Raw genomic sequence first — 16,214 nt, forward strand, 5'->3', positions numbered from 1 at the left:
GGAACGCTGAATGGCTTAGCGACATATCTTTGTCGTTAGGGGGGTAACTAGCCACGGCCAAAGCCCCCAAGGCCAGACCGAGAAAATTCAGAAATATTTTCAACGTGTCTTAAAAACATTTGCTTGTGACGGGTAGATCGTGTTTAGGATTCTATCATTGATAAAATTAACCACCATTCCATATTGGGCCGGCCTGGTGGACAAATGTGTGCTGTAACTAGTGGGCTGATAATAATGATGATAACGGATCGAATGATGAATGAATGAATGTATGAATACACTTTTATTGTACACCAAAGAAAGAAAAAGTAGTTACAAGGATACAAATACAATATACAACGTGCAAATAAAAACCAAAATATTACTTCACAAACTTTAGAGGTACACTATATACTGTGTCTGAGACTTATTTGTGAAACTGAAACACTACTAGTTTTTGAGTTAGCCACAGCCATTATTACTGAAATAAATCAGATACAGCCCTAACTTACAATGCGAAATTAAAATCAAGTGACTCCTGCAACTTTATTACGTACGTCTCGCGTGGCCTAGGTACTATGCGCGTATCAGTCTTTTATCTTCAATAGGGTTGTCATAAGTAAATACTTAGAATGTTTTGATTATGTTATTATGGAAAAATAAATATGCTTCTTTTGATTTTAATATGTTTATTTGGTGATTCCTTATTAAATGTAATTGTGCACCCTTATACAGTATTTGGTTATTCGAATACACGTTGTATTATGTCACTAAGCCCTAATTGAACATGATATTTGGCACGTAATTTATAGATAATAGGGTAAAGTACAATAACTTAGAGTACATCTTGTGTTAAGCTACCGTTTTATCGAAATAAATGTGATCTACCTCATATTTTGCTGTATTTATTCAATTTATCCTCATTTTCCTTCCGTGTTCATACTCTGCTACCAAATTAAAAATACTTAGAATTGACTAAAAGATCTAAAAGTAATGTTTATATCAGTACATCTGCGGGAACGATATACTCGTATGTAATGCACGGGCGGAGTCGCGCGGGGGGCCAGGCGAGTCGACGGATACATCGCACGGTCGCGGCGGCGAAAGGCACTCCCAAACGGACCACCGACGACGACGCGATCAACGATTTTATAGACGATTGTTTCCGACGTTGTTATTCTTATTGTAATCAGCTTTATATACCGTCCACTTAGTTTCATTTATATACCTGCAAATCAAAGCGGCAATGAGTACGCCAACAGTAAATAAGTTTTTTTAATAAGTCTTTGTCTTACAAGGGGGAAACCCCCTTGTAAGATAAAGCCTCCTTGTAAGTTTAAAGCTATTTTTGTGGCTTAGCTTTCATAGTGAAATATAGATAGTAGATACAATTTCTTCCATATTTTTAAGGTAATCATGATCACATTAATCATATGTTTTATAATTTTTATGTAACATCATCAATCTCAGCGCACGACAAATAATGAATTTCATAAGAAAAATGCTACCAATTTGGGTTACAAAATTGCAATTTTCGTAAGAATGTCTAATTTTTTTTGAAACTTAATTAACAGTTTATTACTTCCTGACAATTTCTACTACAGATCGTGATTCTGCTCCGGTACAAGCAAACAAAAAAATATTTCTTAAATATTTTAAAATACTAGAAATTTAAATTTTCATAAAAGTTTATATTTACGCGTAGACTGCAAAATATACTCGTGCTCAAAACCAATAAAAGAAGCGAACTTGGCTTTCGGTTTCCTACAATTTATTGACGTTCCATTCTATTTTTAAAATTCCAGAATGGTTCAATCAGAAGCGATTGTAAGCGGAAAAAGATGACTTTGCCACCCTGACAGTTGTATTAGTATTGTAGCATTAGTATTGAAATATCTAACTAAGAGTTAACATTATGTGCTCAATAATAATATATGTATATTTTACAATAGTTTTATTTTCAACGACTGTTTGTGCGTATGTAATTCTCGATCAAGGGGACAATGAGACGTTAAAGTGCTCAGAAAGGAAGTGCATCCCAAAATGTTGCCGAAATGACCAATATCTCAGCAATTTCAATATTTATGAGTGCTCCGACTACGATCAAATCTACGATTATTACAATATACCAGTATATGAGACATTAAAGAATAATCCTCATACACTTAATAAAATAACTAAAATGTTAGGTGATATATTTTACCTGGTGCCTGGTAAATTATACGAAGAAGTAGCGGAAAATTCAACTTTTCAAAACAACTTTCCTTATATTCCAGAGTATTTTCAAATGAATTCATTCCTGACTGAGGTTTGTTTAGTTATTTTATCGCTATACAGTACATGAATCAATCAGTATATGAGACATAAAAGAATTAACCTGATACTCCTGTAGCTTTCTGGAATAACAGCTGTGATTTCTTTGATTCTTTGTTATCGAAAAACTTCAGAACTACTGAACTGATTTCAATAATTATTTCACAATCACTTATTTGATCCAGAAGATAAGTAAATTAACTACATGTTCAATCAATTAGCAACTCTTCAGTAATCATAAAATTTTAGGATATAATAATGGTATTTTTAAACAAAGCCTGAACAAAAATGTTCGCTATCTGTTTTACGCGCGTGCACTGTCGTAATACTATGGTCTACAAAAATAATAGTATTTATTAGATTAAAATATAATCCTTACGGAAAGTCAGTTTATTATGAAGACAATCTTATGTTAATATATCTCTATACAGAGTGCTTCACAGCATGTTATTTTTGTCGCAAAGTTAAGGAGATAATGAAAAATTTGTATCATGTGGCGCTCGGGTCGCGCGGGCGGAATCTTTTTTTTTAATAGTATCTTTAGCCAGGGCTTTGTGGAGGAGCTTGCATCTTCCGCTACCCGATGAGTTACAGAGTAGACAGAAGGCTACTTTGGTGCAGTAACTGGCCACATGACCTTCTTGACCACAATAGTGACATTTAAGACTTCTATACTCTCCAGTCCATTTTGCTGCTATTTCTCCTTGTGAACACGGGCGGGGTGTATGAGTAAAAAGGGTCTCAAGAACTTAAGTAACATAGTTTAGCCTACTCTACCTCAGAAGCTCTAAGAATAACTATTATTTCTTTACAGAGCGGTGAATTTTACTTCGACTTCCCAAATGCTTACTTACGATGGAATCAGGTGAAACACTTTTGTTTCGAGTACGTGTTTAGTGATAAAACGGGAGTGGTAGAACCCTCTTATCTAATGGTATATCAGGGTTCTATCGGAGAAACAGGCGTAAAATTTTACTACCGTTACTGTGAGTAAATAAATCTTTTATACTATACTAGCTGTTGCCCGCGACTTCGTCTGCGTTTGATTTTGTTATTATATGTGGCATTAAATTTAACTGTAGTTCTAAAAAAATTAAAGTATTCAGTATCGCTAAGCTTTCAATGAGTGGTTAGCTGCTGTTCGCTGTGCAGTTCTGTCCTCTATCTCCAACCACAGTTTGGGCAAAATTAAACACATATTATAACCTCTATAGTACAAAAATAATTGTTTAAATCGGTTATAATTTGTCGGAGTCATGGTGTAAAATGGTCAAAAACTTTCATCCTATCTGCCAAAGAAACCGAGCTTAATGTCGGGATAAAAAGTTCTACACTTTCACTTCTTACACTTCCAAGAATATGTGTACGAAGTTTCATGAGGATCGGTTAAGAACTTTTTGCGTGAAAGCGTAACAAACAAACTTACATTGACATTTATAATATTAAGTAGGGATAGGGATAGGGATACGTCTACCCCTTTAGTAACATTGTTTAGAGGTTGTATTTGATCTTCTACATAATTTTGGGTGGTAATTTTATATTGAACTTGACATTTACAGATCTGATGATATCTTGCGTGTTTCTGGCGCTGGTTCTTGTGGTTTATATCATACTGCCTGAGCTACGGAACCTAGGAGGGATGATACTGATGGCGTACACCTCCAGTTTGATGATGGGCTTCGTTCTATTGGCGGTGATGCAAAGTACCCAAATACCAAGATGCGTTGAGTTAAGTGAGTAGATTCATAAAAGTTTTATGTCTAGGATGACATGTTCATCTTATGACATGATGCTTAAAACCTTGTACGTTATATTCTAGTTGTTAGCTTTTGTGACAGTAGTACCACCAAGCCTATTTTTGCTGTCAAGCAGCATTGCTTTGTTCTGGATTGAAGGACGTGTCGGGCTGCTGTTATTTTAGGCACATGGAGATTAACACCTACGGTGTTCGTAAGCGATCGAGCAATCATAGAACCAAATAAAATCTACCATTTATTCTAAGGTACGAAACCCTTAGAGTTAGAATGGGGTTCGAATTTTCCGGTCCTATGAATTACTAGGTGAACCCTGCGGTGTTAACGAAATATATATCTTTTCTTTTTCAACCCACTATTTTAAACATTCACTCAAATTCAAAATTCAAATTCAAAATTTCTTTATTCATGTAGGCCTATCACAGGCACTTATGAAGCGTTCATACATAAATGTTTACATAATTGTAAGGGGATGTTGATAACTTCGTTCGCCAACTTAAACCTAAGCTAAAAGGGTCCCAAACGCGCCCTGGTCTAAGAAGAGCCCACACCAAAATTAGCCGGTTAATTTTTTTATTGTTAACACCATCTCACAGTTTATTTATATTAAGCTATGAAGCTAGAGAAATTCACTCCCAAGCTTTATTGCCCTTGAATTAATTAAACACTCATGTGAATATTGGGTATCGCAGATTACCATCCCGAGGACTAACTCTAGTTTAAACTTAGCTTTAGCGTGGCTAACTAGAGCAACACCAAATATTAGTTGATGGCGCTGGATTAGCAACGTTGAAGTCATTTAATGGAGGGGTTCCTGAGGGGGGACTTTGAAGGTTTGAAGGTTTGAAAGATAATTTGGTGTCCATCAATCTCAGTTCATATCACTCACAAAGAATAGTTAAATAACTATCAAAATCGCATTGTTAGTTGATTCGTATGCTGAAGTTTAACGAGGAAAACTTCTAACATTTTTATAAATTTTTTGTCTTTATAAATTTGGCAGCACTTTATGTATTCAGTATCGTTGAGCCTTAAGTGTCGGGTTCCATGCCGTTCGTCCGTCAAAATATTGGACATAAATAATCCTAATTGATTATGATATTTGCCACTAGCTGGCGTATAAGTCAAGATGCGTGGAGTATATGCCATATACTTACGACCAATCCAAGTTATTATTTTCAATAGCGGAAACTACACAGACATCTGATTTATGCGTTACTCCCGTCAGAAAAAAATCTGAGTCGTGCCTAAAGAACTTTTACTTCAAAAATAATAAAAATTACAGTTGCAAATCTTGTAAAAAAGTCCTCAGTGTACGGAATTTGAGCCGTTACACTTTTATAACAAGTATAGATGTAAATACACAGATTTTTTTATTTTATACAGAACTCATTCTGCTATTATTGCCAAAAACAGTGATAATGCCCCGCGCACGTCACACTTCGCACCCGCGAAATATTGCTAGCTGAAAAACTCATTCTCCCCATTCTATGGTAAACGTGTAGAACATTAGTTAATTCTGTGTCTAAATTATACTATTTCAGCTGGCTCGATTTATTTTTTCTTATTGGCAACTTTCTGTTGGATGAATATCATGTCGATTGATATATGGTGGACATTCCGGTGAGTTACGATTATAATAGTTATTATAAAAAAAAAGACACAATTATGAAGTATTATAGTGTGTTTTGAGCAATAAAAATAACATTTATGAAGGAAAACATTGTGAGGAGACCTGCATGCCTGAGAGTTCCCCATTATGTTCTCAAAACGTGTAAAGTCTACCAATCCGCATGTTGTCAGCGTAATGTATTACGTATTGGATATAAGCAGGCGTTAATTTGCGAAAATCCAAGATATATTATGAAAATTTAGCTTAGTTTTCCATAATCCGCGAAAATCGGGAGAATCTGTAGGGTGTAATTTATAATTTCTTCAATCCTTAATAATTGTTAAGTCCTAACACAATTGTAAAGTCAACATCTCCTGAGAATGCTCCGGTTTCGGAGCGAAACGTGCGTAGAGGGTACATTGTCGAAGATCTGTTTGGTTTGGAGTATAAGGATTGAAGAAATTATAAATTACGCCATACAGATTCTCCTGCTTTTAACGGTGATAGCCCAGTGGATAGGAGCTCGACTTCACTTTCGAAGGGCCAAGTTCGAATCCCAGCACGCACCTTTAAAATTTCTGAGTTATGTGCGTTTTAGCATTTTAATTTTCACTTGCTTCAACGGTGAAGGAAAACATCGTAACGATACCTGCATACCTGAGACTTCTACATAATTTTCTCAAAGGTGTGTGGAGTCGTATCGTAATCAGCTATTTTTTTTTTTTCAGTGGGTACGCGAAAGCTAGACCAATCCATAGAAGAGGCAAACGTGTAAAGTTTTTTATATATTGCCTCTACGGATATGGGCTGCCAGGCTTAATGACTATTGGATTAATCGTGGTCAACTCAGCTGATCTGTCTCATATGCCATGGATAGTTCAACCTCTGATAGGTAGAACGGGGTGCTTTATTCAAGGTAAAGGTTTTTCCTAAAACCATTAAATTTATACTCTATTTCTGTAACTTATTATGAAGGTAAACTATAAACTTTTTAGTGTTAAGTGTGTTGTAAAAATAGAAGAGAAAGAAATGGTTTTCAGTCAGTCAGATCTTTTTTCAGTAAGTCATTTGTAATTTAAAATTCGTTGATCAACTTTTTCTTATTACACCTTTTAAAGGTGGTAAACTAGAGGGTGTCCATTTTACTGGCTTTATAAGGCTTTCTTATAGATTTAAAAAGAAATCTAGCTGAGACCTATTTATTGTAATGTAAAAAAAGAAAATAATTTTAGTTCCAAATGCACCCCTGCACGGCTATCATGAATAGGAGACAATTATATCCCTGGGGGAAAGGATATAAATTTAACTTCTCCCACAGCTTATCAACTGTCAGAGCACTGGCGCACATATAGAATTAATATCCAAATAATATATAGGTGTGTAGTATTAAACGGGGGTAAAATTCTGCTATTCCCTTTTCCCGTGCTTTAGCAGGATTACACGTGAATTATATCCCTTGTCAGGGGACAAGGGATATACGTGAATTATATCCCTTGTCAGGGGATATAATCGCGGGATATAATTTTTATCTCCTGCCTGTGCTAGCCCTGCTGATAGCATTAAATGGGGCTAGGATGTTTTATCAAAGTTATGTTTATTAAAAAGTACAATGCATAAATAAAAATTTTGCACTCGTCGCCGTGTGGCGACGGCAGATCAAAAGTTTATCAATTGTCACCACCCCTCCTCTAACCGCGGGTGTCATACGTAGCGACTAAGGAATATTACCATTACCAACCCGTCTGACCAGCGTGGTGATTTTGGGCAAACCTTCCCATGGGTAGAGGCCTTTAGGCCAGCAGTGGGCTGGTACAGACAACTTCAAGACGCGTCAACGTGCAGGCAAGCTATTGTGTTGCATTGGCAAGTACAGAATTATGTATAGAAAAAGAATCGATTTATTATTTTAGTTTTATTATTTTATAAAAATAACCTAAAATAAACAGTTTAAAACTAAATAAAATCTAAAACGTCCTCGAAGACACCGCAGCGAGGCACAGTTCCTAAGATGGTGGCAGCAGCCTTTGGATGGCCCAACTAATTCGTTGGCCAAGGTAACTGCCCGCTCTAGGATCACCGGTAGACTCGATAACCCTTTTCGATAATTCTTTGAAAAGAGCACTTGCCTCTGGACCCCACGGTCCCAAAGTCTCTACTCCAAAAGGCAGAAAAATGCTGCTATCCAGGTTTTCATATTGACGCCTCTTGGCCTGCTCGGCACTGGTAGCAGCCGCACCCACCATTTACGAGGTGGCCTGGATGTGTGATGCAGCTAGGGTGTCAACACAAGTTGCATCCCACAGAAGTGATGTTTTATTATTTGTTTTTTCTAAAATTTTATTAATAATAATATACTAATAATCTGTTTATTTCAGGCAAAGCCCATATTAATACATTTAAAACAACAATTAGTATTAGTTAATATACAATATCGAATTAAAAATTAAAATTACAGTATAAATTTATTCAAATGGCATGTCAATAAATTACGGGACGCAGCGTACAGCATAGTTATTAGTTACTAGCCCTAATATTATTAGAATTATTTTAGGTTGAGATGGATTGGGTTTAGTTTCTTATTGTTTAGTGATTTATTATCAAAATATAAAATGTTTTCTTTTTGCTTATGCTATTTTATGTTCGATTCCCAATAAACTTGGAGGAGTAATATAAAGGTGGCTTTAGTTATATCTATTTTAATTTTAACAATTCTTCCTTTCACCTTTGAAAAAAAAAAATAAGGAATTCAATTTTATCCTCTTAATCAAATTTTATTTTGATCTATAATTTCTACAATTATTTCATTTTAGGGGGAGAAAAAATGTTGTACATGTACGTTCCCATTTTGATTCTGATTCTTTGCAATTGGCTGTTCTTCTTGATGACGGCACATAACATAAGACGGTTGATGCGCGGAACTGCTGTACTGAATTCAGCTGCCGCCGGCAACGCAGCCGCTCACCAGCAACAGAAAAACAGGTAACAATGAAATAACATTGCCGTTATAGCAGTTAGTAGAGCTTTTTGAAACTTTTATTTTTATTCCACTACAAGTTAGCCCTTGACTGCAATCTCACCTGATGCAGTCTAAGATGGTAGCGGGCTAACCTGTTTGGGTGTATGGTAGGCGTACCCGAAATCGGTTACTACTACACTAAATCGCTTAGCGGCACTAATGGTAAATAGCCACGGCCAGAGCCTCTCACCGGATAGACAAAGACTGTTTAACTTGTATTCGGTTATAAAATCGGTCCATCTATAAACACCTCTTTTCTGCGGCAGTGAATATATAGTGTACCAAATAGCACTCAATTATAAAAATTGAAGATTGATTAAGAGTAAGAATTTAAGAATATTTAAGAATAAAGAATAAGAATTGATTTTTTTATTATCGAACGTCGGTTCGAGTGGTGCAGTTGGCAGTGACCCTGCTTTCTTTACACACACTTCCCACAACTGGTAAAATGTTTGTGTGCTGGACGTTAATGTTTTTTAATGTTTGGGTGTTTATATATTAAGTACTAGATGTGCCCTGCGGGTTCGCCCGCGTAAATTACGGGACGCAGAAAACAGCATAGTTTACACTACTATTCAATTAAAGTTAAAGTTTTTTCTATCGAACTGGAAGTCCTAAATATACAAACGTATGATATTATGCTGATAGTATTTCATCATATTTTAACATTTGGAGCCAATAATATATGATTTCTTGCAGCTTTAGTCACCCACTATTTGAAATCTTGAATCACGTAAACATGGCCAATCACAAATGCCCTTCCCGAGGACCTACTTCGGTTTTGCCTTATTTGAAATACTTTGAATTCCCTAAAAATATTACTGCATTAATCACGTGTGGCTTAAGAGCAGCACCATATATTAGTCGATAGCACCGTTGAGCCCGCGTAAATGGATGGGTGTCCGTCTTTGGAAGTTTGAAAGATAACTTGGTATCCATCGACTCAGCTCCTATCCCTAAAATTAAATGAATAGCAATTATTATGTCTAACGCTCATGTTCCGCTCCACCCAATAATTGTTGGGAGCTCTGCACTCGAAATTGTAGACGAGTATATATACCTAGGACACACGATCCAGTTAGGTAGGTCCAAATTCGAGAAAGAGGTAAACCGCCGAATCCAACTCGGATGGGCAGCGTTCGGGAAACTTCGTGACATCTTCTCGTCCAAAATCCCTCAGTGCCTGAAGACTAAAGTCTTCGAACAGTGCGTGTTGCCAGTGATGACTTACGGATCAGAGACATGGTCGCTAACTATGGGCCTCATAAGAAGGCTCAGAGTCACTCAGCGGGCGATGGAGAGAGCTATGTTAGGAGTGTCTCTACGTGATCAAATCAGAAATGAGGAGATCCGTAGAAAAACTAGAGTTACCGACATAGCTCAGCGAGTTGCGAAGCTGAAGTGGCAATGGGCGGGGCACATAGCTCGGAGAACCGATGGACGTTGGGGTCTTAAGGTGCTGGAATGGCGACCCCGCACCGGTAAACGCAGCGTAGGTCGGCCCCAAACGAGGTGGACAGATGACATCAGGCGAGTAGCTGGGAGCCGTTGGAGGCAAGCGGCCCAGGACCGTGCATTGTGGAACTCCCTACAAAAGACCTATGTCCAGCAGTGGGCGTCAATTGGTTGAGATGATGATGATGATGATGAATTATTAAAGAAATAATCGAAATCGCATTGTTAGTTGAAACGTATGCTAAAGGTTAACCAAGATTTTTTTTATATAGTCCCAAAACTGACAGCCTCATAAATGTGGCAACACTTGATGTATTCAGTATCATTAAGCCTTTGGAGAGCGGTTTGCTACCATTCGCCGAAGAGTTATGACCTCTATCGCTAATGACTTTTATCAGATCTAGACGAAATTTGGGCAAAACTAAACCAAGCCACTACAAAAAAGAATTATTTAAATTGATTAAATTTACGGTTAATAGTTAATATTTTACTATGGGGTCAAACACTGTCATCCCCTCTCCCGAAGGAATTGAGCTGAACTTTTGGTAGTCTAGTAGGAACTCAAATTGTGCAAAGCTTAATTTGAATTCATTGAGGAGTTTCAGGGTGATACACAGCCCAGATACAGACAGACATACACGATTTAAAAAAACACCGTTCTAGGTTTTATTATCGTTTATAGCGTGTCCTCCAAAAAAGTTTTTGAAATAACTTCAATGTACAAAATGTGACCCGTTACAATTTTATCATAGTACAGATAAGTATTTATGTATATTATTTCCAAAATTATTCATCAGTTATCCTATTTCCAAAACTACGCTAACTTTGGGGCTAGATGGCTATGTGTTTATCGTCGTAATAAATATATATATTATTTTTAATTTTTTTCAGGCTATTTATATACCTGAAGCTGTCCGTTGTAATGGGAATAAACTGGCTGCTGGAAGTCCTCAGCTTTTTCGCTCCCGAACTTGGATTATTTGAGATCTCTGACACATATAATTTGCTCATAGGATTTCCGATATTCATCATATTTGTCTGCAAGAAGAAAATATACAAAAAATTAGTAGCAAGGTATGTTAAAGTGTAATTTCTTTAACAATTTTACAACAAATTTTACTTGCAACGTAACATTCGTCAAAATCATCATATACAACGTGTTAATGAAAACCTAATAATAATACTTCACAGGCTTTAGTGGGAAATTATGTAGGTACCTACTGTCTCATATACTTACCTGCAAAACCGAAAACCTAATAGTTTTTGAGTAAACCACTGCCATAGATTTTACTGAAAGAAATCAGATACAGCCCTAACATCACATGCAAAATTATAATCATGTTACTCCTGTCACTAAATTAGATAGGCGTAGCGTAGAGTACGCGTATTGGTCTTTTATCATCAATAGGGCTGTCAGAAGTAAACACGTAGAATGTTTTGAATTCGTTTGTATGGAAAAATAATTATGCTTTTTTTGATTTAATATTTTTACAGAGTGATTCCTTATGAAATATATTTATGCATCCTTCAATATTGTTTCATAATTCTGTTACACGTTGTACATCTATTTTTGTATGTATACATTATAGTTTCTATTTGGTATTTATACTATACCTGAGCATGTCTATGTATTGTATATATTTATTCTATTCGTTTCAGTTATTTCAATAAATAGATTGTGGTCCACCGCGCTGGTCACACACACACTTTTGAGAACGTTATCGTTATTATATATCATCAGGCAGGTTCACGATGCTTTTCTTTGGAAGAGAATTGATATTATAAATTTAAAGCGAAAAATGCCATTAAAACGTGAAGCGATGGTAGACCAATGGGTAGGACTTCGACTTTACTTTTGGGGAAGCAAGTTCAAATCCCAGCACGCACCTCTAACTTTTCTTAGTTATGTGCATTTTAAGCAATTAATATATCACTTGCTTCAAAGGTGAAGGAAAGCATCGTGAGGAAACCTGCATTTCTGAGAGTTCCCCATAAACATTATGGAGAACTCTGAGGAATGCAAATGTCTCCAAAGTGTGTGGAGTCCACCAATCCGCACTGGGCCAGCGTGGTGGACTACGGCCTTAACCCCTTCTCATTGTGGGAAGAGACCCGTGCCAATGTCGCAAGCGACGGATTGTGTAAAAACTGTCCACTGTCCTGTATAAACCATCGATGTGAATGAGTAGGTATATATGATCCTGCAAAAAAATATTTTACGCATATTCGACCCACAAAAATGTTTAGCGCTATCTCTAGGATTAATCAATAACTGCTTCTAACGACGAATTCGCTACGGCGTGTTTTTGTAACCATGCAAATACGGCATAACTTTGTTTAAAAGGCTATGCAAAAATATCTACCGACAGGTCAGACCTGATCTCTCGATCTCTGACCTGTCGGTGATGAATACATCAAGTCGACAGTACATAGTTATCTCGTGCCCCTGTTGCTCTTTTAACTTTAGCACATTGTTTGTCAAATAATAAAAACTGAAATAACTATCGGGCCGAGGTGTATGTAACCCTTCTGTACTGTCTGTACTGTGTGTGTGTCTGTCTTCTGTGTCTTCTTCCCTTTGTATATTATGTTATGGAAGAGCGGGGCCGCCTGCCACAAGTGCTAGTAGTAATACTAGTAACTTACTAGGATGACCAAAATTTCAATGTATTATTTTGCTGTACGAAACGAAATAAAATTTTTTAATTTTTAATTTTAATTCTGAGGATTCCTTACTCTCTAAACTAATAATTTTCAACTCATGCTTTTGCTACGAGACAATACCTTGTGACAAGTCCGGAAACACGAGTCGAGCATGTCATCTAAGTTGGCCACGAATAGCAGTTATAGTAGGGGTTTAATAGTCAACTTGGTTGGCAAAGTAAGAACCTGTCGTCTTTATTGAGGTTTGAAAAAAATAAATATACAAATATATTGTGTCATTAGATCAGTATTAATACAGGTTCTTCCCCGTATTGCATTAAAGACTAAACTTTTCCGGTCAATAACCTCTTCTTCATTGACAGGTTTTCTGAGATAAGACGTAGTTACTTCGGTGGAAAGCGTCCAACGTTGACTTTGACTAGAAACAGTGCGAGCAGTAGCACCATGAAATCCGATCTTAGTGAAGAAATTCCAATGCAAGTATCGATGATGCCGCTACCGGAAGACAAAGGAGACCAACTAAACGTCATCAGCTTGAATTAACACAAGTTGAAACACTTATCACCAGTGGCGTGCACTGGGTTTCTAACCAAGGTATGCTCACAGCAGGAAAATTTCGTAAAATGGCAAAATTTCTCCTATACGCTACATATCAATTTTAGGGTATGCAGTGCTTTTGTGCATGTATGAAGTGCACGCCACTGAATGAATTGCAAAACAAAAACATAATAAGCGATGCAAAAAGTATTTTTTGGTAAATAAATAACAATATATACAATACTTCGCGCAGCATTTAATTAGCTAAATAGTCGATGTGTACTACTTACTATATAGGACAATTTTTTATTCAGTGCGGATATTTTAATATGTTATACATGAACCAAATTTATGAATGTTTTACTTAACGATACAGAAATTAACGGTTCCAAAAGATTAGTCCCCGGAAAAGATAATTATGGGCACCCTACAATAGCTCTCAGCTGTTAACTTGCGATCAACGTTCTCGTACTCGGTCCTATCGCCGCAGCGGTAATTCCATAAAATAAAGAAACCTATTACTTAACTGTGCATGCCACACATTACGATGTTTTTTTTTAATCCACTACAAGTTAGCCCATGACTGCAATCTCACCTGGTGGTAAGTGATGATGCAGCCTAAGTTGGTAGTGGGCTATTATTTATTTATTTAGATACCTATTACGAGTAGCCATGATTTGCTTATAAATAAAATAAATAATAATAAAAAAAATATGAAAAATTTAGCGGAAATATGTTCTATTACCATTACCGAACCACAAAAAAAAAGCTATAATAATAAATAAAGTAAATAGATATTATTATACAGGGTTCAATAAAAAATGGCAGAAAGCTCTCGGCCTTGTAGTTCCTATCTTTAGAACTAACAATTTGTGTTGCCTTTTTTTATATGCTAATTCTCTCTTTAAATACTAAGAGAAACTGTTTCCTTTTAAAGTACGGCACAATGTGTTTTGTTTATGTATTAAATGATTTTTTCAGATTGATCAGAATTTTTATTAATCATACTAACTCTTGCTTTTTAACTTTTTATTAATCATGCTCTTAAATACAAAAACTTACTTATAATAACTGAATGTTCTGGCAAATTATGAAAATTAAGCTTAATTTGCTAAACTCCACGATAAGCAGGAGAAGTAAGGTGTAATTTATAATTTCTTGAATCATTATACTCCACACCAAACAGATCATCAGCAATGTACCCTCTATGCTTAGTTACCAGATTAGTTAAGATTTGAAAATTATTCATTGCAAAGTCAACATCTCCTGACGATGTTCTGATTACATACCGAAGGTGCTCATAGAGTACATTGCCGAAGATAATTTTAGTGCGGAGCATAAAAATTGATCCGGAGATCCGGCTTGTTCAAACACTTGTTTTCCCCATATTTTTATACGCTGCAGAGACGTGGACTTTGCGACTAGTCGAGAAGAAGAAAATTGATGCTCGGGAGATGTGCTGCTGGAGACGAATGCTGGGAGTGTTATGGACCGAATTTCGTACCGACATCTCTATACTCCAAGAAATCGGCATTAAAAAACGTCTTTTAGCGTTAGTACAGAGTCGCATCTTAAAATTCTTCGGGCACGTCTCCCGACTTGAGAGTGACTCCATAGAAGTGAAGAATATCCGTGTGTCTGTTCTGGTGTTTCTTGTTTGGTAGCTCAAGAAACAGCGGTGGCGGCGTGACCGGTAATGCCGCCATGTTGTGCTTTTGAAATATACGCTGAAGATGCTGAGGTGCCATCCACATAGGTATGACCCTTCGTCCGTTCCTAATAACAGAGCGGCCCTGTTCCTAAACATGATCGGATGATTATTTATTTATTTTTATTTAAACTCTTTATTTGAAAACAACTACACAGTTAGGAAAATAAAGGACTAGAGAGAGAACACAAAAACTGGAGTAGAACACAAAACGCGGCCTTATCGCTTAAAAGCGCTCTCTGCCAGGCAACCTTAGGATTAGGACAACAATAGCGAGAACAAATAGGTGGTGTAAAGTTATTATAGGTTTATAATAACTTTCATATAACTACATACGAATACATAAACAAAATATACACAAATAAAAATAAAAAAATATACGAAAGAAAATATAATCTTATTTAAGAAGTTCCTTGGGGTGTTGAGTATATGCTATTATAACATGATTCAAATGGTAAATCTAGACTTCCCATCATAATAATAAATAAATAAGCTATATTAATGAATAGATGAAAACAAAACCAGTCGTCTTATTGCGCAAGATAATAAGATTTAACTGCATTTTTAAACATATCAAGCGATTTTGCCTGACGTATGTTCGTAGGGAGAGCATTCCACAATTGACTAACAAGTCTCGCTAAAGACCCCCGATTACACCGCCAATCGTGCCAATCGTTACGTGTGTTTTAAGTTATTTTTATCACTTGATTTAACAGTAAAGGAAAACATCGTGCGGAAACCTGCACATCTGAGAGTGCTCGCCAATGTTCTCAACAAAAGACAAAGGCATATGGAGTCGACCTAACTTCACCTAGCCAGCTTGGTGGACTTATACCCTTCTCATTCTGAGGGGAGACTCTGCTCTGAAATGGGCAGGGATTGGGTCTATAATGATGGTACCTGAAATAGATGGTGATGGTGATAACAAAAAAAAACATAAGTGCCTGTAATAAGGTCTACATAAATAAAATATTTTTGAATTTGAATTTGAATTTAGTATATACTAGCGTGCCCAGCCCGCTTCGCCGGCCTAGATTTTGCTTTATTTTATTTAAACAATAAACTTACATCATTAAATTTATAATTTAATTCTCATAATATATTAAATCATTTATTTCTCTCCGCATTCATTCTCTTCTATTCTCTTCTCGAGCGGGTGAAGATTATCTACACCCA

At 36.4% G+C, this 16,214-nt stretch overlaps 1 protein-coding gene across 1 annotated transcript; it reads left to right on the plus strand.

The window, feature by feature from the left end:
- The first annotated feature begins 1,916 nt into the window (after positions 1-1,916).
- On the plus strand, positions 1,917-13,522 carry LOC120628531 (G-protein coupled receptor Mth2-like). The gene is made up of 8 exons (XM_039896917.1): positions 1,917-2,287; positions 3,107-3,278; positions 3,852-4,025; positions 5,591-5,669; positions 6,387-6,580; positions 8,475-8,637; positions 11,021-11,203; positions 13,156-13,522. The coding sequence occupies exons 1-8, from the start codon at positions 2,162-2,164 to the stop codon at positions 13,334-13,336; spliced, it is 1,272 nt and encodes a 423-aa protein (XP_039752851.1). The 5' UTR covers positions 1,917-2,161; the 3' UTR covers positions 13,337-13,522.
- The last annotated feature ends 2,692 nt before the right edge of the window (positions 13,523-16,214 follow it).

Source organism: Pararge aegeria, chromosome 13 (assembly GCF_905163445.1).
Source record: "Pararge aegeria chromosome 13, ilParAegt1.1, whole genome shotgun sequence".
NCBI classification, from domain to species: domain Eukaryota; kingdom Metazoa; phylum Arthropoda; class Insecta; order Lepidoptera; family Nymphalidae; genus Pararge; species Pararge aegeria.

What these genes read in the sequence shown, in the direction of transcription:
- LOC120628531 (XM_039896917.1), top strand. Translation starts at nt 2,162, where the DNA reads ATGTTAGGTGATATATTTTACCTGGTGCCTGGTAAATTATACGAAGAA. An exon ending in ACCAAGATGCGTTGAGTTAA is followed by an intron (nt 4,026 to 5,590) that starts GTGAGTAGATTC and finishes ATACTATTTCAG; the next exon opens with CTGGCTCGATTTATTTTTTC. An exon ending in GTGCTTTATTCAAGGTAAAG is followed by an intron (nt 6,581 to 8,474) that starts GTTTTTCCTAAA and finishes TTTTAGGGGGAG; the next exon opens with AAAAAATGTTGTACATGTAC.